Source organism: Ciconia boyciana, chromosome 33 (genome assembly GCF_034638445.1).
Source record: "Ciconia boyciana chromosome 33, ASM3463844v1, whole genome shotgun sequence".
Lineage (NCBI taxonomy): Eukaryota > Metazoa > Chordata > Aves > Ciconiiformes > Ciconiidae > Ciconia > Ciconia boyciana.
Window position 1 is genome coordinate 789,450 of NC_132966.1, and position 23,458 is coordinate 812,907.

Consider the following 23,458-nt stretch of genomic DNA (forward strand, 5'->3'; position numbering starts at 1 on the left):
CGAGCGGCGGCGCGCTCGGTGCGCAGGGCGCGGCGGTACCGGCAGCCCCGGCAGCGGCACCGGCGGTACCGGCAGCACCGGCAGCACCGGCAGCAGCCCCCCCCCGCCCTGCACCGTGAGTCCTCCCCCGAGCATCCCCCCCTCCCCATCCTCCCCGGTCCCCGGGAACCGGCCCCGCTGCGGACGTGCCCGCCGGTTCCCGGTGCAGCGGGAGCGGGAGGGGCTCCTGCATCGGTACCGGGGAGGGGGGGAGAACCCGCGGGGGGCGGCGGCGGCGTGGGGGTGGGGGTGTCCTGGGTGGGGTCCCCAAGGTGACCGCCGGGAGGGGCCCGATCCTGCTGCTGGCGGGGGGGGGTGCGGGGGTGCATGGGGGGCCTGGGGGTGCTGGGGGTGTGGGGTGCTGGGGGTGCATGGGGGTGCATGGGGTGCTGGGGGTGCATGGGGGTGCATGGGGTGCTGGGGCGTGCACGGGGGGCTCCATGGGGTGCTCAGGGGGTGCTGGGGGTGCATGGGGGTGCATGGGGTGCTGGGGAGGCTGGGGGGTGCATGGGGTGCTGGGGGTGCATGGGGGCTCCATGGGGTGCTGAGGGGGTGCTGGGGGGTCTGGGGGTATTTGGGGGGTGCTGGGGGGCTCCATGGGGTGCTGAGGGGGTGCTGGGGGTCTGAGGGGTGCTGGGGGCTGGGGGTGCTGGGGGGTGTATGGGGTGCATGGGGGGCTCCATGGGGTGCTGAGGGGCTCCATGGGGTGATGGGAGGTCTGGGGGTGTTTGGGGGCTCCATGGGGTGCTGGGGGGCTGCAGGGGGGCTGGGGGTGCTCGGGGGTGCATGGGGGGCTGGGGGCTGGGGGGGTGCATGGGGGGTGCATGGGGTGTATGGGGGGGCTCCATGGGGTGCTGGGGGTCTGGGGGTGTTTGGGGGGCTGCAGGGGGTCCCAGGTGATGTTTTGGGGGGAGGCGTCTTCATGGGGTGCTCTGGGGCACCTTCCAGGGACACTCGGGGGTCTTCCAGGGGTGCTGGGGGGCTGCATGGGGTGCTGGGGGTGCTGGGGAGGTCTGGGGGGGCGTGGGGGCTGCATGGGGTGCTCGGGGTCTGGGGGTGTTTGGGGGCTCCATGGGGTGCTGGGGGGTGTTTGGGGGCTCCATGGGGTGCTGGCGGGTGCTGGGGGTCTCCATGAGGGTCTGGGGGTGCTGGGGGTCTGGGGGTGCTTGGGGGCTGCATGGGGTGCTGGGGGGCTCCATGGGGTGCTGGGGGTGTTTGGAGGGGCTCCATGGGGTGCTGGTGTGTGTTTGGGGGCCCCATGGGGTGCTGGGGGCTCCATGGGGTGCTGGGGGTGTTTGGGGAGGCTCCATGGGGTGCTGGGGGCTCCATGGGGTGCTGGTGGGTGTTTGGGGGCCCCATGGGGTGCTGGGGGCTCCATGGGGTGCTGGGGGTGTTTGGGGGGCTCCATGGGGTGCTGGGGGCTCCATGGGGTGCTGGGGTGTTTGGGGGGCTCCATGAGGTGCTGGGGGCTCCATGGGGTGCTGGTGGGTGTTTGGGGGGCCCCATGGGGTGCTGGGGGGCTCCATGGGGTGCTGGGGGGTGTTTGGGGGGGCTCCATGGGGTGCTGGGGGTCTCCATGGGGTGCTGGGGGTGCTGGGGGGCCCCATGGGGTGCTGGGGGTCTGGGGGGGTCCCAGGAAGGCTCTGGGCTCTCCTGGTCTTCACCCAACGCCCCGGGGACCTCCAGGACCGCTCCAGGAGAAGGTTGCCCCCGCCCACCCCCCGCCCCCCCGCAACACGCGTGTGCACGCACCCACACACATGTGACACGCGTGTCCGTGTCCGTCCGTGTGTCCCCCCAGCCCGATGGCGGCCGAGGTGGACAACATGGAGCAGCAGAACAACAACGGCCCCTGGGAGGGCCCCGAGGCGCGGGGCTGGGACGACGCCACGGCCACTGCCAAGCTCTTCGAGTGCTCCCGCATCAAGGCCCTGGCCGGTGGGTCCCGGCCGCGCCGCCCCGGCAAAGTGTCCCCGCCGGTGGTGTCCCCCCCCCACCCCTCCCCACCTCCGCCAACGCCGGCACCGGGGCTGAAGCCGGTTCCTTCCTCGGGTAGATGAGAGGGACGCGGTGCAGAAGAAGACCTTCACCAAGTGGGTGAATTCCCACCTCGCCCGCGTCTCCTGCCGCATCGGGGATCTCTACGCCGACCTCCGTGATGGTTACGTCCTCACCCGGCTGCTGGAGGTGCTCTCCGGGGAGCAGCTGGTGAGAACCAGGACCTCGACCATCATCACCACCACCCAGGTCCCATCTACCACCATGGTTGGGATGAGCCGGGACCTCCCCATCACCACCACCACCACCCAGGTCCCATCTACCACCAGTTGGGATGAGCTGGGACCTCCCCATCATCATCGACCACTGGGTTGGGATGAGCTGGGACCTCCCCACCACCACCCAGGTCCCATCTACCACCAGTTGGGATGAGCTGGGACCTCCCCATCACCACCACCACCACCCTGGTCCCATCTGCCACCAAGGTGGGATGAGCTGGGACCTCCCCATCACCACCACCACCACCCAGGTCCCATCTACCACCATGGTGGGATGAGCTGGGACCTCCCCATCACCACCACCACCACCCTGGTCCCATCTGCCACCAAGGTGGGATGAGCTGGGACCTCCCCACCACCACCCAGGTCCCATCTACCACCAAGGTGGGATGAGCTGGGACCTCCCCACCACCACCACCACCAGCCAGGTCCCATCTACCACCAGTTGGGATGAGCTGGGACCTCCCCATCACCACCACCACCACCCAGGTCCCATCTACCACCGGGTTGGGATGAGCTGGGACCTCCCCATCATCATCTACCACTGGGTTGGGATGAGCTGGGACCTCCCCACCACCACCTAGGTCCCATCTACCACCATGGTGGGATGAGCTGGGACCTCCCCATCACCACCACCACCACCCTGGTCCCATCTGCCACCAAGGTGGGATGAGCTGGGACCTCCCCATCACCACCACCACCACCCAGGTCCCATCTACCACCAGTTGGGATGAGCTGGGACCTCCCCATCATCATCTACCACTGGGTTGGGATGAGCTGGGACCTCCCCACTACCACCACCACCACCCAGGTCCCACCTACCACCGGGTTGGGATGACCTGGGACCTCCCCATCATCATCTACCACCAAGGTGGGATGAGCTGGGACCTCCCCATCACCACCACCACCACCCAGGTCCCATCTACCACTGGGCTGGGATGAGCTGGGACCTCCCCACCACCACCCAGGTCCCATCTACCACCAAGGTGGGATGAGCTGGGACCTCCCCACCACCACCACCACCACCACCACCACCCAGGTCCCATCTACCACCAGCTGGGATGAGCTGGGTGGGAGGACCTTCTCCAAGGTGGGCGGTGAGGTGGGGGTGATGGGTGCCGGTGTCTCCCGCAGCCCAAACCGACCCGGGGCCGGATGCGGATCCACTCGTTGGAGAACGTGGACAAGGCGTTGCAGTTCCTCAAGGAGCAACGGGTGCACCTGGAGAACGTGGGCTCCCACGACATCGTGGACGGCAACCACCGCCTCACCCTCGGCCTCATCTGGACCATCATCCTCCGCTTCCAGGTAGCCGGGCAGGGCTGTCCCCACCCCGGGGACAGTGTCCCCACCCCGAGACCCCGTCGTGCGTCAGTGCCCCTCGGCTTTCCCCAGATCCAGGTGATCAAAATCAAGACCGAAGACAACCGGGAGACGCGCTCGGCCAAGGACGCTCTGCTGCTCTGGTGCCAGATGAAGACGGCGGGGTGAGCGGTGACCCCCTCCTCGCGCCGGCCCGGTGACGGCCCCCCCCGCCCCACGGATGGGGGACGGATCCAGCGCTGCGTGACCCCCCCTTTCTTTCCCCGCAGCTACCCCGAGGTGAACATCCAGAACTTCACCACCAGTTGGAGGGACGGGTTGGCCTTCAACGCTCTCATCCACAAACACAGGTCCGCCGTGGGGGAGAAGGGGCAGGGTGGGGGGGACAACCCGGACACCCGGGGTCCCCCTGCGGGGTGGGGGTGCTCGAAGGGGCTGTGGTCCCGCTTGCAGGCCGGACCTCATCGACTTCCACAAGTTGACCAAGTCCAACGCAACCTACAACCTTCAACAAGCCTTCAACACGGCTGAGCAGCAGCTGGGGCTCAGCAAGCTGCTGGACCCCGAGGGTAGGGACGGGACAGGATGGGGGGGGTGTCTGTCCGTCCGTCTGTCCGTCCACGCAGGGTGGGGTGTCTCCACCGGCTTCGTTTTCCACCTCAAAGGGTTGGGTTTTTTTTTGGAGGGGGGGGTCAAGGTTGAGGGGAGCAGCCCAGGCTTGGGGATGGGCTTTGGTGAATCAGGGCTGGTGGTCAGGGGGGACTTTGGGGAGCCAGGGGGGGCTCGGGGGCTGACGCTTCACTGCCCGCCAGACGTCAACATGGAGGACCCCGATGAGAAGTCCATCATCACCTACGTGGTGTCCTTCTACCACTACTTCTCCAAGATGAAGGCGCTGGCTGTGGAAGGGAAGCGCATCGGGAAGGTGGGTTTTGGCCCAGGGAGTCTCCATGGGGTCCCCATCCTTTGGTCCATGAGATGTCCCATCCTTTGGTCCATGGGGTCTCCATCCTTTGGTCCATGGGGTCTCCATCGTTTGGTCCATGGGGTCCCCATCCTTTGCTCCATGGGGTGCCCCATCCTTTGCTCCATGGGGTGCCCCATCCTTTGCTCCATGGGATGTCCCATCCTTTGGTCCATGGGGTCTCCATCCTTTGGTCCATGGGGTCTCCATCCTTTGGTCCATGGGGTCTCCATCCTTTGCTCCATGGGGTCTCCATCGTTTGGTCCATGAGATGTCCCATCCTTTGGTCCATGGGATGTCCCATCCTTTGCTCCATGGGGTCTCCATCCTTTGCTCCATGGGGTCTCCATCCTTTGCTCCATGGGGTGCCCCATCCTTTGCTCCATGGGATGTCCCATCCTTTGGTCCATGAGATGTCCCATCCTTTGGTCCATGGGATGTTCCATGCTTTGCTCCATGAGATGCCCCATGCTTTGCTCCATGACATATCCCGTGCTTTGGTCCATGAGGACGTCCCACCTCTGCCTCCACGGGATGTCCCATCCCTCGCTGCACTGGGCACCAGCAAGGGCAGAGCCGTGCTGGTCTCTGGAGGAGCTGGGACAAGCAGGTTGCACCTCAAGCCACGCATGGTTGCTCCGGGAGGTTCTGTGGGACGCAGACCCGAGCCGGGCAGGTGACCCACCCTTCTCCCACCAGGTTCTGGATCAGGCCATGGAGATCGAGGCCATCATCGAGCGGTACGAGGCGCTGGCGGCCGAGCTGCTGGCCTGGATCCAACACACCATCACCATCATCAGCAACCAGAAGTTTGCCAACTCCCTGACCGGGGTGCAGCAGCAGCTCCAAGCCTTCACCGCCTTCTGCACCTTGGAGAAACCCGTCAAGTGAGCACCTGCTGGGGTGGTGGGGGGACAACCACGGTGGGGGGGACACACACCGTGGCCGTATCCTGACCCGGTCCTGCCACCCCGCAGGTTCCAGGAGAAGGGGAACCTGGAGGTCCTGCTCTTCACCATCCAGAGCAAGCTACGGGCCAACAACCGCAAGCTCTACGTCCCCAGCGAGGGCAAGAGCATCTCCGACGTCAATAAGGTGCTGGTGGGACGGAGGCGACCTCTCCATCCTGGGGGTCCCTGAGAGGGGCCGGGGACCCCCTCGGTGAGCCCAGTGTCCCCTTCCTCAGGCCTGGACCTGCCTGGAGAAGGCAGAGCACGAGCGGGAGGTGTCGTTGCGCAACGAGCTGATCCGGCAGGAGAAGCTGGAGCTGCTGGCCCAACGTTTCGACCACAAGGCCGTCATGAGGGAGACGTGGCTGAACGAGAACCAACGCCTGGTCTCGCAGGTGGGATGGGGTGGGTGGGGCTCAGTGGGGACCCTCACCCTGGGGCAGGATGACCTCGCTGGTGGTGGGGGGGGGTGAGGAACCCAACGCTTGGGTGGTGGGACCTCCTGCCTAGCCTCATCGGGCTCCCTCATTGACCGGGGAGGGGTCCACCCTGCCCGACGGCATCTCCCCCCACCCCAGGACAACTTTGGCTACGACCTGCCGGCGGTGGAGGCCGCCATGAAGAAGCACGAGGCCATCGAGGCCGACATCTCCTCCTACCAAGAGCGCATCCAGGTGGTGGTGGAGCTGGCCATGGAGATGGAGTCCGAGGGCTACTACGACACCAAGCGTATCAGCGCCCAGAAGGACAACATCCTCCGGCAGTGGGGGCTCTTGACCGAGCTGGTCCGTGCCCGCCGCGCCCGCCTCGAGCAGAACCTGGCCCTGCAGAAGATCTTCCAGGAGATGGTCTACATGATCGATTGGATGGAGGAGATGCAGGTAGAGCTTGGGGACACGGTGGGTACGGGGCAGGATGTGGTGGGCAGCTCTGGACCCCGTGGCCTCCTTCCCCAGGTCCTGCTGGTCTCCAAGGATTTGGGGAAGCATCTTCTGGAGGTTGAGGACCTGCTGCAGAAGCACGGGCTGCTGGAGGCCGACATCTCCGCCCAGACCGAGCGGGTGCAAGCACTCAACGCTGCCGCGCTCAAGTTCTCGGAGCTGGAGGGTAACGTGGGGCACCGGGATGGGCACCACGAGGACTGGGAGATGCTTGACCTTCTGAGGGGTCAACCGAGGTCTTCGGGGTGATGTAGACCACTACGATCTGGTTCTCTTGGTCCAGGCTACCAACCCTGCGACCCCCAGATCATCTGCAACCGGGTCAACCACGTCCAGACGTGCCTGGAGGAGCTGGGGGAGCTGGCCGGCAAGAGACGCAAGGAGCTGGAGGACTCCCGCCAGCTCTGGGCCTTCTTCCAGGAGATGGAGGAGGCCGAGGCATGGATCCGCGAGAAGGAGCAGATCTTGGCCGCCAAGACTTGCGGCCGGGACCTGAGCAGCGTCTTGACCTTGACCAACAAGCACAAGAGCATGTTGGGCGAGCTGGGCAGCCGACGGGCGCTGTTGCACCAGAGCATGAAGAGGGGCGAGCAGATCTTGGCCAAGAAACGGTTCAGCCCCGGTGGGATCCAGGAGAAGATGCGGGAGGTTCGCCTCCGCTGGAAGAAGCTGGAGGAGGTGACGGGGTTGCACCAACAGCGGTTGCAGGAGGCCCTCAACTTCTACCAGTTCAGCGCCGAGACGGACGACTTGGTGGCCTGGTTGCAGGACACCTACCGCATCGTCTCCAGCGATGACTTTGGCCACGATGACTATTCCACCCAAGCTCTTCTGCGGAAGCACCGGGCAGTGGTGGAAGAGGTGGAGAAGCACCGGGCGGCCGTGTTGGCCCTCCGGAAGCAGTTGGCTCTTCTGGCACCCGAACATCGTCAAGGGGTCGACGTGCAGATCCGGGTAGTGGAGGTGGAGCAGCTCTACGGGGAGGTGGCCGAGGTGGCCGTGCTGCGGCAGCAGTGGTTGCAGGACGCCTTGGCCGTCTACCGTATGTTCAGCGAGGTCCACGCCTGCGAGGTCTGGGTGGACGAGAAGGAGCAGTGGTTGGAGAGGATGGAGGTGCCGGAGGAGCTGGATGAGGTTGAGGTGGTCCAACATAGGTGCGTGTGAGGGTTGGGCACGGGGCCGGACGCCTGGGTCCCTTGCCCCGTCGTGGACCCCACCGCTCACATCTCCTCCCCAGGTTTGAGAGCCTGGACCAGGAGATGAACAGCGTCATGGGACGGATCTTGGATGTCAACCAGGTGGTGCAGCAGTTGGTGGACGGGGGCCATCCCAGCTCGGAGGAGGTCCGCTCCTGCCAGGACCACCTCAACAGCAGGTATCGGTGTAGGGAGGGGGCCAAGCTGTGGGGCCGAGCCCATCCTGGGGGTCAGCGATGCCCAAGGTGGACCTCATCCTGCTTGGGAGCTCCTTGGTGGGGGGAACCATCTGTGGGGCCGCTTGTAGACTCCAGCCTGTGGTTCTCCCAGCCTGGTGGGACGTCCCCATGGGGTCCAGCTCTCCAGAGCAATGGACCAAGCCCATCCTGGGGGTCAGGGATGCCCAAGGTGGACCTCATCCTGCTTGGGGGCTCCTGGATGGGGGGAACCATGTGCGGGGCTGCTTGTAGACTCCAGCCTGGTGGGACGTCCCCATGGGGTCCAGCTCTCCAGTGCGATGGTCCAAGCCTGTCCCAAACATTGGCAATGCCCAAGGGGGACCTCGTCCTAGCATTCCATCTTGGTCTTGTCCCACCTCCATCCCCATCCCCAGGTGGAACCGGGTGGTGGAGCTGGTGGAGCACAAGAAGGGTCAACTCAGCTCCGTCCTGAAGATCCAGAACTACCTGCTGGAGTGCGGCGAGATGAAGGCGCAGGTGCGGGAGAAGAGAAAAGCCATCGAAGCCACGCAATCGGGCGGCGGCGACCTGGGCGGCGTGTTGGCCTTGCAACGCCGCCTCTCCACCATGGAAGCGGCTCTGGTGGTTTTGGAACCTCGGTTGGTGGAGCTTCAACGGGAAGGCGAAGCCTTGGCTGCCTCCCACCCCGGGAGAGCCCTGGAGATCCTGCTGCCCTTCGAGCAGATCAGCGAGGAGTGGGAGGCCCTGAAGCGGGCGTTGCAAGGGTGCGAGGACTCCTTGACCGTCGCCGGTCGCTTGCAACAGTTCATCCAAGACTTGGACAACTTCCTCGGTTGGTTGGTGAAGACGCAAGCGGCCGTAGCCTCCGAGGAGGTGCCGGATAGCTTGACGGAAGCGGAGAGGTTGTTGAACCAACACGCGGCCCTCAAGGAGGAGATCAACGGCTACGAGGAGGACTACGCCAAGATCCAGGCGGCCAGCGACCTGTTGGCCTTGGAGGAGACGGAGGTCCCCTACCTCTCGTTGCAGCAGTGGCTGCAGAAGCTGGACGCGGGCTGGGGCAAGTTGCTGCAGAGCTGGGAGACACGGCGAGAGGTGCTGGTGCAAGCTCACGTCTTCCACCTCTTCCTCCGGGACGTCCAGCAATGCGAGACCAGCCTCTACAACCAGGTAGAGACGGGTGGAAGAAGGTCTCGGTTGACCTTCTGGTTGAGTTGGGGAGGATGGAGCAAGGAGAAGAGGTGACCAGGGATGGAGAAGCCAACACCGGCATCTCCTCCATCCCTTCTCCAGGAGTCCGCCCTGGTCCACGCCGAGCTCCCCGACACGGTGGAAGGGGTGAACAACGCCATCAAGAAGCACAAGGACTTCACCACCACCATGGACCTCAACCTGCAGAAGATCCAACTGGCCCTCCAAGCCGGCGAGAGCCTCCAACGTCAAGACAACCTCTACAGCGACCGCGTGGCCGAGGCGATGGAGGGTCTCCGTGCCAAGTAGGTGCCGGGATGGCAACGGCTTGACCCCCCCCGCCGGCACCCGGGACCCCTCCCCCCCTTGGCCGATGATGGACCTGGATCTGCTGGTGCATCCTCACCGCGGCTGCTTGGGGCTGTGCAACCCCGTGCCTCAGTTTCCCTCTTGGATTAATTTGCTTTGCAGAGGGTGGGGGGTTAATTAGGTGCTTAATTAGGGTGCTGAGGGGGGGGGTCACCGAGTGGCCAGTGCTGAGCCGGGCCCACCCCACCCGCAGGAGCCACCGCAACTACCGGCTGGCCCAGGAGTGGATGCAGCGGCTCAAGGACCACCTCGAGCTGCAGCGGTTCCTCCAGAACTGCCACGAGGTAGGACCCGGACCCCTGCCCCACGGGCCACCCCCTAACCCCTGACGACCGCCCCCCAAATTACCCATGGAGGAAGGAGGGCGGGGGCGGGGGGGTGGTGCAGATGGTCCCAACTGGGTGCTGGTGGGATGGTGTCACCCCACGCCGTCCTCGGTGGGGTCCGCGTCACGTCGCCCGTGGCTTTGGGGAGGGGTGGGGATGTGGGGGAGGTCCCCAAGTGTCCCCAAACCCCCCCTTGCCTCCTCTTGGAGGTGGACCAAGGGGTCCCGCACCCCCCTATAGATGCTCCTCAGCATCTCGGGGGGCTTCGCCGGCGGGTGGGGTGGGAGCTGCGGTGGTCTCCATCGCCGGCGCGGTTACGGCAGCCGGGAGGTTGGCCAGACCTCGCTGGTTTTTCTGGCGCAGCTACCGGGGAGGCCGGATCCGGCCTCCGCGCTCCGCCCGGCATCTGCTGCAAGACTCTGCGGCATCACGCCAATGCCACCATCATCATCCTCCTCCTCCTCCTCCCCACCACCACCACCACCCTCATCATCCTCATAGAAGGGGACCACAGGCCCCAACCTCATCCCCTCACCCCCCCCGAGGGTTTTGGGGATCCCCTGGGGGGGGGTACAAGCTCAGACACCCCCCCCCCTCCCTCCCCCCCCCCACCCCGACCGTAGCTGGATGGCTGGATCCGGGAGAAGGTGCTGATGGCGGGGACCCCTCCCAGGACCCCCCCCCCGCCCCCAAACCATGGCTGAAGCACCAGGCGTTCATGGCCGAGCTGGCGCAGAATAAAGAGTGGCTGGAGAAGATCGAGAAGGTGGGGGGGAGAAAAACGGGGGGGGCGGGGGGAATGGGGGTCGCATGGAGGAAGGGGGGAGGGATGAGCTTTAACCGCTTCCTCGCCGGGGGAGGGGGAGGGGCTTTGCGGGGAGGTGTTTGCTGGGGGGTGGGGGTGACGTGGTGGTTGCGGGCCCCCCTTTATTCGTTGCATCTTTCCCTGGCTGCAGCGCTGCTCGTTGCATCCCCCCGCTGCATCCCCCCCCGCATCCTTCCCCGGCTGCACCCCCTTGCATCCTCCTTCCCCCCGCCTGCATTTTCCTGGCTGCACCCCCTTCTCTCTGCACCCCCTTCTCTGCACCCCCTTTCTCTGCACCCCCTTCTCTGCACCCCCTTCTCTGCACCCCCTTCTCTGCACCCCCTTCTCTGCACCCCTTTCTCTGCACCCCCCTTCTCTGCACCCCCTTCTCTGTACCCCTTCTCTGTACCCCTTTCTCTGCACCCCCTTGGCTGCACCCCTTTCTCTGCACCCCCTTCTCTGCACCCCTTTCTCTGCACCCCCTTGGCTGCACCCCCTTTCCCTACACCCCTCTTTTCTGCACCCCCTTTCTCTGCACCCCCATTTCTCTGCACCCCTTCGCTGCACCCCCTTTGGCTACATCCCCCCGCTGCACCCCTTTACTGCACCCCCTTTCTCTGCACCCCATTTTGCTGAACCCCTTTCTCTGCACCCCTTTTGCTGCACCCCTTCTGCTGCCCCCCACTGCGCCCCTCCCCAGCTGCACCCCACCTTCTCTGCACCCCTTTCACTATTTCCCCCAGCTGCACCCCCTTTGCTGCACCCCACTTTTTGCTGCACCCCCTCTTGCTGCACCCTCTTTCTCTGCACCCCTTTTCACTACGTCCCCCCAGCTGCACCCCCTTTTTCTGCACCCCTGTTTTTGCTGCACCCCTTTTCGCTGCACCCCTTTCCTTGCACCCCTCCAGCTGCACCCCCTGTTGCTGCACCCCCTTTTCTGCACCCCACTTTCCCTGCACCCCTCTTGCTGCAACCCCTTCCTCTGCACCCCACTTTCCCCGCACCCCCTTTCACTATGTCCCCCCAGCTGCACCCCTTTCCCTGCACCCCTTTCCCTGCACCCCACCAGCCGCACCCCCTTCTCTGCACCCCTTTCTCTGCACCCCCTTTCACCCCATCCCCCCCGCACCCCCTTTTTCTGCCCCCCTGCCCCAAGCCCTGCGCCCCCTCCCTCCCCAGGGGCGCTCTCCACGAAGCCTGGAGATCCACCACCCCCATGGCCAACGGCCTTGACCCCCCCCCCCCTCAAAACACCCCAATTCCTGGGGGACAGGGGGACACTGGACCCCTTGACCCCCCACCCCACCCCACCCCAGGAAGGTGAAGAACTGGTCCTCGCCAAACCCGAATTAAGCGACGCCGTTCGGCGTCAACTGGAAGAGTTACGGCAATGTTGGGTGGAGTTGGAGACCACCAGCCAAGCCAGGAGCCGGCGGTTGGCGGAAGCCGCCGCTGCCGAGCGTTTGGCACGGAGCTACGCCGAGATGGAGGCGCGGTTGGGGAGGCTGGAGGAGCAGCTGGAGACGGTGGGGGCAGGAGCGGACCTCCTCAGCGTCAGCAGGCAGCTCAAGAGGCTGCAGGTGGGTCTTGGGGGACACCAGGTTATGGGGGGACACCAGGTTATGGAGGGACATCAAGTTTATGGAGGGACGTCAGGTTATGGGGGACATCGGGTGTTATGGGGGTGTCGGGTGTTGGGGGGACACCAGGTCTTGGGGGACATCAGGAGTTGGGGGGACACCAGGTTATGGGGGGACACCAGGTTTATGGAGGGACATCAGGTTATGGGGGGGACACGGGGTTTAGGGGGACATCGGGTGTTATGGGGGTGTCGGGTGTTGGGGGACACCAGGTCTTGGGGGACATCAGGAGTTGGGGGGACACCAGGTTTGGGGGACACGGGTCAGGTGTTACGGGATGTTGGGTGTTGGGGGACACCAGGTTTATGGAGGGATGTCAGGTTATGGGGGGACATCGGGTGTTATGGGGGTGTCGGGTGTTGGGGGACACCAGGTCTTGGGGAACATCAGGAGTTGGGGGACACCAGGTTATGGGGGACACCAGGTTTATGGAGGGACATCAGGTTATGGGGGGGACACGGGGTTTAGGGGGACATCGGGTGTTATGGGGGTGTCGGGTGTTGGGGGACACCAGGTCTTGGGGACATCAGGAGTTGGGGGACACCAGGTTTGGGGGACACGGGTCAGGTGTTACGGGATGTTGGGTGTTGGGGGACACCAGGTTTATGGAGGGATGTCAGGTTATGGGGAGACATCGGGTGTTATGGGGGTGTCGGGTGTTGGGGGACACCAGGTCTTGGGGACATCAGGAGTTGGGGGACACCAGGTTATGGAGGGACATCAAGTTTATGGAGGGACGTCAGGTTATGGGGGGACACGGGGTTTAGGGGGACATCGGGTGTTATGGGGGTGTCGGGTGTTGGGGGACACCAGGTCTTGGGGGACATCAGGAGTTGGGGGGACACCAGGTTATGGGGGGACACTAGGTGTTGGGGGACATCAGGTGCTACAGGACATTGGGTGTTGGGGGACACCAGGTTATGGGGAACACCAGATCTTGGGGGACACCAGGTTATGGGGGACACCAGGTTTGGGGGGACACAGGTCAGGTGTTACGGGGATGTCGGGTGTTGGGGGGACACCAAGGCTTGAGGGGACACTGGGTGTTGGAAGGGCATCAGGTGTTGGGGGGACACCAGGTTATGGGAGACGGCAGGTATTGGGGGGACACGAGGTCATGGGGGGACAACCAGGTGTTGGGGGACATCAGCTCTTGGGGGACACACCAGGTCTTGGGGGACATCGGGTGTTGGGGGACAGCAAGTTTGGGGGACAGCAGCTGTTATGGGGATGTCAGGTGCTGGGGGACACCGGGTTATGGGGAACACTAGGTCTTGGGGGACACCACGTTATGGGGGGACACCAGGTTATGGGGGGAAACCAGGTTGGGGGGACACGGGTCAGGTGTTACGGGGATGTTGGGTGTTGGGGGACACCAGGTCTTGGGGAACATCAGGTATTGGGGGGACATCAAGTCATGGGGGGACAACAGGTTTGGGGGAACATCAGGTGTTACGGGGATGTCGGGTGTTGGAGGGACACCAGGTGTTGGGGGGACATTGGGTGTTGGGTGGACACCAGGTTATGGGGGACATCAGGTCTTGGGTGGACATCGGGTGTTGGGGGGACACCAGGTTATGGGGGACACCAGGTCTTGGGGGACATCGGATGTTGGGGGACACCAGGTTATGGGGGGACACCAGGTTATGGGGGGACATCAGGTGTTACGGGGACGTCGGGTGTTGGGGGGACACCAGGTTACGGGGAACACCAGGTTATGGGGGACACCAGGTGTTGGGGTGAACATCGGGTGTTGGGTGGACACCAGGTTATGGGGGACATCGGGTGTTGGGTGGACATCGGGTGTTGGGGGACACCAGTTGACCCCAGCGCTGGGCACTGGTTGTCCCCAGGGCTGAGGACCAGTCGCGATGGGGGTCTCAGCCCCAGTTTCCCCCGTGTCTCATCCCGGTGTCCCCCCCCCTCCGCAGACGATGGAGTCGCAGGTGGAGGAGTGGTACAAGGAGGTGGGGGAGCTGCAGGTGCAGGCAGCGGCGCTGCCCGCGCAGGCAGCGGGCAGGCAGGCGGTGGGCGAGCGGCAGAACGCGGTGGGGACCCGCATCGTCCGCTTGATCGAACCCCTCAAAGAACGTCGGAGAATCCTCTTGGCTTCCAAGGAGGTTCATCAGGTCAGCCATGAGCTGGAGGACGAGATGGTGAGTACGTGGGGATGGGACGGGATGGGATGGGATGAGGTGGGGTGGGGTGGGGTGGGGACCGGGACGACGCTGAGGTCCATCCCACCCCTCCCCAGCTGTGGGTGCAGGACCGCCTGCCCTTGGCCACGCTGAAGGACCACGGCACCAACCTGCAGACGGTCCAGCAGTTCATCAAGAAGAACCAGGTCGGCCCCGCTACGCCGGGGAAGGCGGCGGAGGTGGACAACCCCCCCCCCTTTTTTTTTCCCCACACCCACCTCTTCTCCACCCCTCCCCAGAACCTTCGCCGGGAGATCCAGGTCCACCGTCCTCGCGTGGACGAAGTGTTGGAACGCGCCGGAGCCGTTGCCACCATCAAAAGCCCCGAAGCCGAAGGGGTCCGACGTCTTCTGGAACGTTTGGGGACGATGTGGGGGGAGCTGCAGGAGCAGGCAGAGCGCAGGCAGCAGACGTTGGATGCCACCTACCAGCTGGAGCAATACTACTTCGACGTGGCCGAGGTGGAGTCGTGGTTGGGCGAGCAAGAGCTGCTGTTGATGAGCGAGGAGAAGGGGAAGGTGCTGATGGGGTGGCTTGAGGTGGGGGAGAGCGGCTAAGGACCCCCCCCCGCCGTCTCAGCCACCCACCGACGTGTCGTTCCTCCCCCCAAGGATGAGCAGAGCACCCTCCAGCTCCTCAAGAAGCACCTCCTGACGGAGCAAACGGTGGAGAACTACGAGGAGACCATCGCCCAACTCTCCCGCCAATGCCGTGCCCTCCTAGAACTTGGCCACCCTCAAAGGTGGGTGCCACCTCCTCCGTCACCCGCCTTCCCCCCACCGTTTCCCCCCTCCAAACCCAAACCGCCGGGGTCTTTGGCGTTCACCGGGCGCTGTGTCCCTTGCCCAGCGAACAGGTCAGCAGGCGGCAGTCGCAGGTTGACCGGCTGTACGTGTCTCTGAAGGACCTGGTGGAGGAACGCAAGGCCAAGTTGGAGCAGCAATATTGGCTCTACCAGCTCAACCGCGAGGTGGACGAGCTGGAGCATTGGATCGCCGAGAAGGAGGTGGTGGCCGGCTCACCGGAGCTGGGACAGGACTTCGAGCACGTCACGGTCAGTTGGGGGATGCGTCAAGTTGGGGGGGGGGAGCAGGGGGGGGTCTTGGTGTTGTCCGTGACCTGGTGGTCCTGGAGTTGTCCCCATCCTGTGCTGGGGAGGGTCCTGGTGAAGTCCCTGCCCTGGGTGAGGGGGCTTGGTGCCATCTCTGCTCCGTGCCGGGGGTCTTGGCGGTGTCCCTGTCCTGTGCCGGGGGGACTGGTGCGGACCCTGCCCCGTGCTGGGGGTCCTGGGCACCTTCAGTGCCCCATGGTGGGGGTCCCATCCCCATCCTGGTCCTGTCCCCATCCCTGCCCCCTGGTGGGGGTCCTGGGCACCATCCCTGCCCCATGGTGGGGGTCCTGGGCACCATCCCTGCCCCATGGTGGAGGTCCTGTCCCCATCTCTGCCCCATGGTGGAGGTCCTGGGCACCATCCCTGCCCCATGGTGGGGGTTCTCGGCACCATCCCTGCCCCATGGTTGAGGTCCTGGGCACCATCCTGGTCCTGTCCCCATCCCTGCCCCATGGTGGGGGTTCTCGGCACCATCCCTGCCCCATGGTGGAGGTCCTGGGCACCATCCTGGTCCTGGACACCATCCCTGCCCCATGGTGGGGGTCCTGTCCCCATCCCTGCCCCATGGTGGGGGTTCTCGGCACCATCCCTGCCCCATGGTGGGGGTCCTGGACACCATCCCTGCCCCATGGTGGGGGTCCTGTCCCCATCCCTGCCCCATGGTGGGGGTTCTCGGCACCATCCCTGCCCCATGGTGGGGGTCCTGGACACCATCCCTGCCCCATGGTGGGGGTCCTGTCCCCATCCCTGCCCCATGGTGGGGGTCCTGGACACCATCCCTGCCCCATGGTGGGGGTCCTGTCCCCATCCCTGCCCCATAGTGGGGGTCCTGGGCACCATCCCTGCCCCATGGTGGGGGTCCTGGGCACCATCCCTGCCCCATGGTGGAGGTCCTGTCCCCATCTCTGCCCCATGGTGGAGGTCCTGGGCACCATCCCTGCCCCATGGTGGGGGTTCTCGGCACCATCCCTGCCCCATGGTTGAGGTCCTGGGCACCATCCTGGTCCTGTCCCCATCCCTGCCCCATGGTGGGGGTCCTGTCCCCATCCCTGCCCCATGGTGGGGGTTCTCGGCACCATCCCTGCCCCATGGTGGGGGTCCTGGACACCATCCCTGCCCCATGGTGGGGGTCCTGTCCCCATCCCTGCCCCATGGTGGGGGTCCTGGACACCATCCCTGCCCCATGGTGGGGGTCCTGTCCCCATCTCTGCCCCATAGTGGGGGTCCTGGGCACCATCCCTGCCCCATGGTGGGGGTCCTGTCCCCATCCCTGCCCCATGGTGGAGGTCCTGGGCACCATCCCTGCCCCCTGGTGGGGGTTCTCAGCACCATCCCTGCCCCATGGTGGGGGTTCTCAGCACCATCCCTGCCCCATGGGTGGGGTCCTGGGCACCATCCCTGCCCGGTGCAGCCCACCCCTCACCCCTGCCCATCCCTGCCCATCCCAGCTACTCCAGGAGAAATTCCTGGAGTTCGCCAGCGAGACGGGCAGCGTCGGGCAGGAGCGGATCGCCGCCGTCAACCAAATGGTGGACGAGCTGATTGACTACGGGCACGCCGACGCCGCCACCATCGCCGAATGGAAGGACGGGGTGAACGAAGCTTGGGCAGACCTTCTGGAGCTGATGGAGACCCGGGCCCAGATGTTGGCGGCTTCCCACGAATTGCACAAGTTCTTCAACGATTGCAAAGAAGTTTTGGGGCAAATCGAGGAGAAAAGGCAACGCCTGCCTGAACTGGCAGCCCGTGAGGGCAGGACGTCGGCCGGCGCCTTGCAACGGGCGTTGGGTGCCTTCGAGCATGACGTGGAGGTGTTGGTGACCCAAGTCCGGCAGCTACAAGAGGGTGCGGCACAGTTGAGGACCCTCTACGCCGGGGACAACGCCGAGGCCATCGCCGGGAGGGAGCAGGAGGTGCTACGGGCGTGGAAGGAGCTCTTGGCGGCGTGCGAGGAGTGCCGGCTCCACGTCGCCAGCGTCGCCGATAAGATCCGCTTCATCGGCACCGTCAGAGACCTTCTCGCCTGGATGGATGGCGTCCTCTGCCAGATTGGCGCCGGAGAGAAGCCCAGGTAGCAGGAGCTGTGGGCTGCGCCGAGGTCCTGCGTCCCGTGCTGTCCCTGAGAACCGTGTCCTGGCCCATCCGTGGTGCCGAGGATCCATGTCCTGGCCCATCCCGAGGACCCGTGTCCTGTCTGATCCTGAGGACCCACGTCCTGTCCCATCCGTGAAACCAAGGAGGTCCTGTTCCATCTGGAGGACCCATGGCCCGTCCCATACCAAGGACCCACATCCTGTCCCATCCATGAAGCCAAGGAGGTCCTGTTCCATCTGGAGGACCCATGGCCCGTCCCATACCAAGGACCCATGTCCCATCCCATCCATGAAGCCAAGGAATCGTGTCCTGTCCCATCTGGAGGACCCATGTCCTGTCCGATCTTGAGGACCCATGTCCTGTCCCATCCATGGAGCCAAGGACCCGTGTCCTGTCCCATCCATGGAGCCAAGGACCCGTGTCCTGTCCCATCTGGAGGACCCATGTCCTGTCCGATCCTGAGGACCCAATGTCCTGTCTGATCTTGAGGACCCATGTCCTGTCCCGTCCATGGAGCCAAGGACCCCTGTCCTGTTCCATCCAGAGGACCCATGGCCCGTCCCATCCCAAGGACCCATGTCCCATCCCATCCATGGAGCCAAGGAATCGTGTCCTGTCCCATCTGGAGGACCCATGTCCTGTCCGATCCTGAGGACCCATGTCCTGTCTGATCTTGAGGACCCATGTCCTGTCCCATCCATGGAGCCAAGGACCCCTGTCCTGTCCGATCCTGAGGACCCATGTCCCATCCCATCCATGAAGCCAAGGACCTGTGTCCTGTCCCATCTGGAGGACCCGTGTCCCATCCCATCCCAAGGACCCATGTCTTGTCCCATCCATGCCACCAAGGACCCGTGTCCTATCCCATCCTGAAGATAATGGATATCCCATCCATGAAGCCAAGGACCTGTGTCCTGTCCCATCTGGAGGACCCATGTCCTGTCCGATCCTGAGGACCCAATGTCCTGTCTGATCTTGAGGACCCATGTCCTGTCCCGTCCATGGAGCCAAGGACCCCTGTCCTGTTCCATCCAGAGGACCCATGTCCCATCCCATCCCAAGGACCCATGTCCCGTCCCATCCATGAAGCCAAGGACCTGTGTCCACTTCCATCTGGAGGATCCGTGTCCCATCCCATCCCGAGGGCCTGCATCCTGTCCCATCCGTAGCACCACCGACCCGTGTCCTGTCCGATCCTGAGGACCCATGTCCTGTCTGATCTTGAGGACCCATGTCCTGTCCGATCCTGAGGACCCATGTCCTGTCTGATCTTGAGGACCCATGTCCTGTCCCATCCATGGAGCCAAGGACCTGTGTCCTGTCCGATCCTGAGGACCCAATGTCCTGTCCGATCCTGAGGACCCAATGTCCTGTCTGATCTTGAGGACCCATGTCCTGTCCCATCCATGGAGCCAAGGACCCCTGTCCTGTCCCATCTGGAGGACCCATGTCCCATCCCATCCCAAGGACCCATGTCTTGTCCCATCCATGCCACCAAGGACCCGTGTCCTATCCCATCCTGAAGACCCGTGGCCTGTCCCATCCATGGAGCCAAGGACCCACGTCCTCTCCCATCCCGGTGGGGGGGGGAGGGTGTCCCCATCCCCTCCCGCCCTCCCAGCCCCCATCCCCACTCCTAGGGACGTCTCCTCGGTGGAGCTGCTGATGAACGACCACCAAGGTCTCAAGAGCGAGATCGAAGCCCGCGGCAAGAGCATCGCCGCCTGCTTGGAGCTGGGCAAGACCCTCATCCTCAGCAAGAGCCCGGCGGCCGACGAGGTGCCGGAGAGGGGGTGGACAATCGGGGAAGGGGGGGGCTGCAACTTTTGGGGTGTCCCAACCCATCTCCCCCATCCCTGCAGATCAAAACCCACGTGGAGAAGCTGCTTGCGAAGAAGAAGGAGATGATGGAGAAGTGGGACAAGCACTGGGAATGGCTGCAGCAGAGTGAGTCCCACCGGGGCGGGGTGGGCGGGCGGGTGGGTGGGGGGGTGTTAATTTGGGGAGGTGGACGGCGGGGTCGGGTCCTCCACCGCCGCGGGGATGGGGATGTTCTTGGGGCGGTGCCGCCATGAGCGCGTCCTTCCGTCCGCCCGCCCCGTCCGTCTGTCCGGCAGTGCTGGAGGTGCACCAGTTCGCCCAGGAGGCGGTGGTGGCCGACGCTTGGCTGACGGCCCAGGAGCCCCTGCTGAAGAGCCAGGAGCTGGGCAGTAGCGTGGACGAGGTGGAGCAGCTGATCCGGCGGCACGAAGCTTTCCGGAAGGCGGCCGCCGCTTGGGAGGAGAGGTTCAGCTCCCTGAGACGGCTCACCACGGTACGGGCATCTTGGGGGGGGGGCTGATGTCACCCCCCGTCCTGCCCCCCGCACCCCGGGGCCGCTGCAGCCACCGGCTCAGCGTCCCCATCCCTGTACCCGTCTCCATCCTCATCGCCATCCCGGTTCCCATCTCCATCCCGGTTCCTATCCACATCCCTGTCCCCGTTCCATCCCTGTCTCCATCCTCATCCCCATCTCCAACCCCATCTCCATCCCCATCCCATCCCATCCCATCCCATCCCATCCCATCTCCATCTCCATCTCCATCTCCATCATCTCCAACCCCATCTCCATCCCCATCCCATCCCATCCCATCTCCATCTTCATCATCTCCAACCCCATCTCCATCCCCATCCCATCCCATCTCCATCTCTATCTCATCCCTATCTCCATCTCCATCCCCATCCCATCTCCATCCTCATCTCCATCTCCATCCCTGTTCCCATCTCCATCCCGTACCCATCCATGTCCCCATTCCCATCTCCATCCTCATGTCCATCCCCGTCCTCATCCCCATCCCCATCCCATCCCATCTCCATCTCCATCTCCATCCCATCCCCATTCATGTCCCCATCCTCATCGCCATCCCTGTCCCTGTCCCCATCCTCATCCTCGTCCCCATCCCTGTTCCCATCTCTATCCCATCCCCATTTCCATCCCTTTCCCATGCCCATCCTCATCTCCATCCCTGTCCCCATCCCCCTCCCCATCCCCATCTCCATCCCTGGTCCCATCTCCATCTCCATCCCATCCCATTCAATTCCATCCCTGTTCCTGTTCCCATCCCCATCCCCATCTCCATCTCCATCCCTGTTCCCATCTCCATGTCATCCCATCTCCATCTCCATCTCCATCTCCATCCCTGTTCCCATCTCCATCTCATCCCATCTCCATCCCTGTTCCCATCTCCATCTCCATCCCATCCCATCTCCATCTCCATCTCCATCCCATCCTACCCCATCCCCATCCTCATCCCATCTCCATCCCTGTTCCCATCTCCATCCCACCTCATCTCCATCTCCATCTCCATCCCCATCCCATCCTATCCCATCCCATCCCATCCCCATCCTCATCCCATCTCCATCCCTGTTCCCATCTCCATCTCCCTCCACATCCCATCCTCATCCCCATCTCCATCTCCATCCCATCCCCATCCCATCCCATCTCCATCCCTGTTCCCATCTCCATCTCCATCCCATCCCATCTCCATCTCCATCCCATCCTACCCCATCCCCATCCTCATCCCATCTCCATCCCATCCCATCTCCATCCCACCTCATCTCCATCTCCATCTCCATCCCCATCCCCATCCCCATCCCCATCCCATCCTATCCCATCCCATCCCATCCCATCCCCGTCCCCATCCCATCTCCATCCCTGTTCCCATCTCCATCTCCCTCCACATCCCATCCTCATCCCCATCTCCATCCCTTTTCCCATCTCCATCTCCATCCCATCCCCATCCCATCCCATCTCCATCCCTGTTCCCATCTCCATCTCCATCTCCATCCCATCCCCATCCCATCCCATCCCATCTCCATCCCTGTTCCCATCTCCATCTCCATCTCCATCCCATCCCCATCCCATCCCATCTCCATCCCTGTTCCCATCTCCATCTCCATCTCCATCCCATCCCATCCTATCTCCATCTCCATCCCATCCTACCCCATCCCCATCCTCATCCCATCTCCATCCCATCCCATCTCCATCCCACCTCATCTCCATCTCCATCTCCATCCCCATCCCCATCCCATCCTATCCCATCCCATCCCATCCCCGTCCCCATCCCATCTCCATCCCTGTTCCCATCTCCATCTCCCTCCACATCCCATCCTCATCCCCATCTCCATCCCTTTTCCCATCTCCATCTCCATCCCATCCCCATCCCATCCCATCTCCATCCCTGTTCCCATCTCCATCTCCATCTCCATCCCATCCCCATCCCATCTCCATCCCTGTTCCCATCTCCATCTCCATCCCATCCCATCCCCATCCCATCCCATCTCCATCCCTGTTCCCATCTCCATCTCCATCTCCATCCCATCCCATCCTATCTCCATCTCCATCCCATCCTACCCCATCCCCATCCTCATCCCATCTCCATCCCATCCCATCTCCATCCCACCTCATCTCCATCTCCATCTCCATCCCCATCCCCATCCCATCCTATCCCATCCCATCCCATCCCCGTCCCCATCCCATCTCCATCCCTGTTCCCATCTCCATCTCCCTCCACATCCCATCCTCATCCCCATCTCCATCCCTTTTCCCATCTCCATCTCCATCCCATCCCCATCCCATCCCATCTCCATCCCTGTTCCCATCTCCATCTCCATCTCCATCCCATCCCCATCCCATCTCCATCCCTGTTCCCATCTCCATCTCCATCCCATCCCCATCCCATCCCATCTCCATCCCTGTTCCCATCTCCATCTCCATCCCATCCCATCCCATCTCCATCTCCATCCCATCCCATCTCCATCTTCATCCCATCCTACCCCATCCCCATCCTCATCCCATCTCCATCCCTGTTCCCATCTCCATCCCACCTCATCTCCCTCTCCATCTCCATCCCCATCCCCATCCCCATCCCATCCCATCCCATCCCATCCCATCTCCATCCGTGTTCCCATCTCCATCCCATCCCATCTCCATCTCCATCTCCATCCCATCCCATCTCCATCCCATCCCATCTCCATCTCCATCTCCATCTCCATCTCCATCCCACCTCATCTCCATCTCCATCTCCACCCCACCGCCCCCCATCCCCGCAGATCGAGAAGCTGAAAGCGGAGCAGAACAAGCAGCCGCCGACGCCGCTCCTGAGCCGCAAATTTTTGGGGGAACCCCCGGGGGGGTCAACGCCGTCGCCGGGGGGGTCTGAGCGCCCCGAAAGCCGCCGGCTGGAGCCCCGCATCGCCTACGTGCGTCACGAGCTCCGTCCCGAGCGCCTACAGCCCAAGCTTGACCGCGTCCAAGGACCTCCCGGGGACGGGGGTCCTGGGGGGGAGGTGCCCCCCGCCGCCACCGCCGGTGAGACCCCGGTGCCCCCCAAAACCGACGAACCCGGGGAGGGGAGGACGGGGCTGCTGGAACGGCGCCGGGAGCGGCGAGAGCGCCGGTTGGAACGGCAGGAATCCAGCGAGCCGGAGCCGCCGCGGCAAGACGGCAAGGGCGGCGGGTGAGCGCGGGGACGGGGACGCCGGTGTCACCGTCGGGTGGCCGGGACCGACGTGAACCCCCACACCACCACCCCCCCCCCAAATCTTCACCGACAGCAAAGCCACGCTGGCCGACATCGTGGAGCAGCTGCAGGAGAAGGAGGCGGGTGGCCCCTTGCCGGCTCCGGTGAGTCACTGGTCCCCCCGGTGTCCCCTTGGCTTCCTCTTGGCGTCCTCTTGGTGTCCTCGTGGCATCTCCTTGGCATCCCCTTCGCGTCCCCTTCGCGTCCTCTTGGTGTCTCCTCGGCATCTCCTTCGATGTCTCCTTGCCTGCAACTTGACGTCCCCTTGGTGTCC

The 23,458-nt window shown here is 64.0% G+C and overlaps 1 protein-coding gene across 1 annotated transcript in view; it reads left to right on the plus strand.

The window, feature by feature from the left end:
- The window catches only part of SPTBN4 (spectrin beta, non-erythrocytic 4), a 28,982-nt gene continuing 5,524 nt past the window's right edge, over positions 1 to 23,458 (plus strand). The window contains 32 exon segments of the mRNA XM_072848855.1: positions 1 to 115; positions 1,841 to 1,977; positions 2,096 to 2,247; positions 3,450 to 3,623; positions 3,711 to 3,802; positions 3,908 to 3,988; positions 4,092 to 4,207; positions 4,451 to 4,563; positions 5,302 to 5,489; positions 5,580 to 5,697; positions 5,789 to 5,947; positions 6,131 to 6,433; positions 6,509 to 6,659; positions 6,777 to 7,647; positions 7,731 to 7,868; positions 8,303 to 9,059; positions 9,183 to 9,385; positions 9,643 to 9,733; positions 10,399 to 10,432; positions 10,435 to 10,541; positions 11,897 to 12,160; positions 14,152 to 14,376; positions 14,475 to 14,564; positions 14,658 to 14,936; positions 15,030 to 15,160; positions 15,268 to 15,472; positions 16,978 to 17,600; positions 19,264 to 19,402; positions 19,486 to 19,570; positions 19,741 to 19,937; positions 22,715 to 23,121; positions 23,219 to 23,288. Coding sequence (XP_072704956.1) covers positions 1,845 to 1,977; positions 2,096 to 2,247; positions 3,450 to 3,623; positions 3,711 to 3,802; positions 3,908 to 3,988; positions 4,092 to 4,207; positions 4,451 to 4,563; positions 5,302 to 5,489; positions 5,580 to 5,697; positions 5,789 to 5,947; positions 6,131 to 6,433; positions 6,509 to 6,659; positions 6,777 to 7,647; positions 7,731 to 7,868; positions 8,303 to 9,059; positions 9,183 to 9,385; positions 9,643 to 9,733; positions 10,399 to 10,432; positions 10,435 to 10,541; positions 11,897 to 12,160; positions 14,152 to 14,376; positions 14,475 to 14,564; positions 14,658 to 14,936; positions 15,030 to 15,160; positions 15,268 to 15,472; positions 16,978 to 17,600; positions 19,264 to 19,402; positions 19,486 to 19,570; positions 19,741 to 19,937; positions 22,715 to 23,121; positions 23,219 to 23,288 — 6,696 coding nt within the window. The 5' untranslated portion in view covers positions 1 to 115; positions 1,841 to 1,844.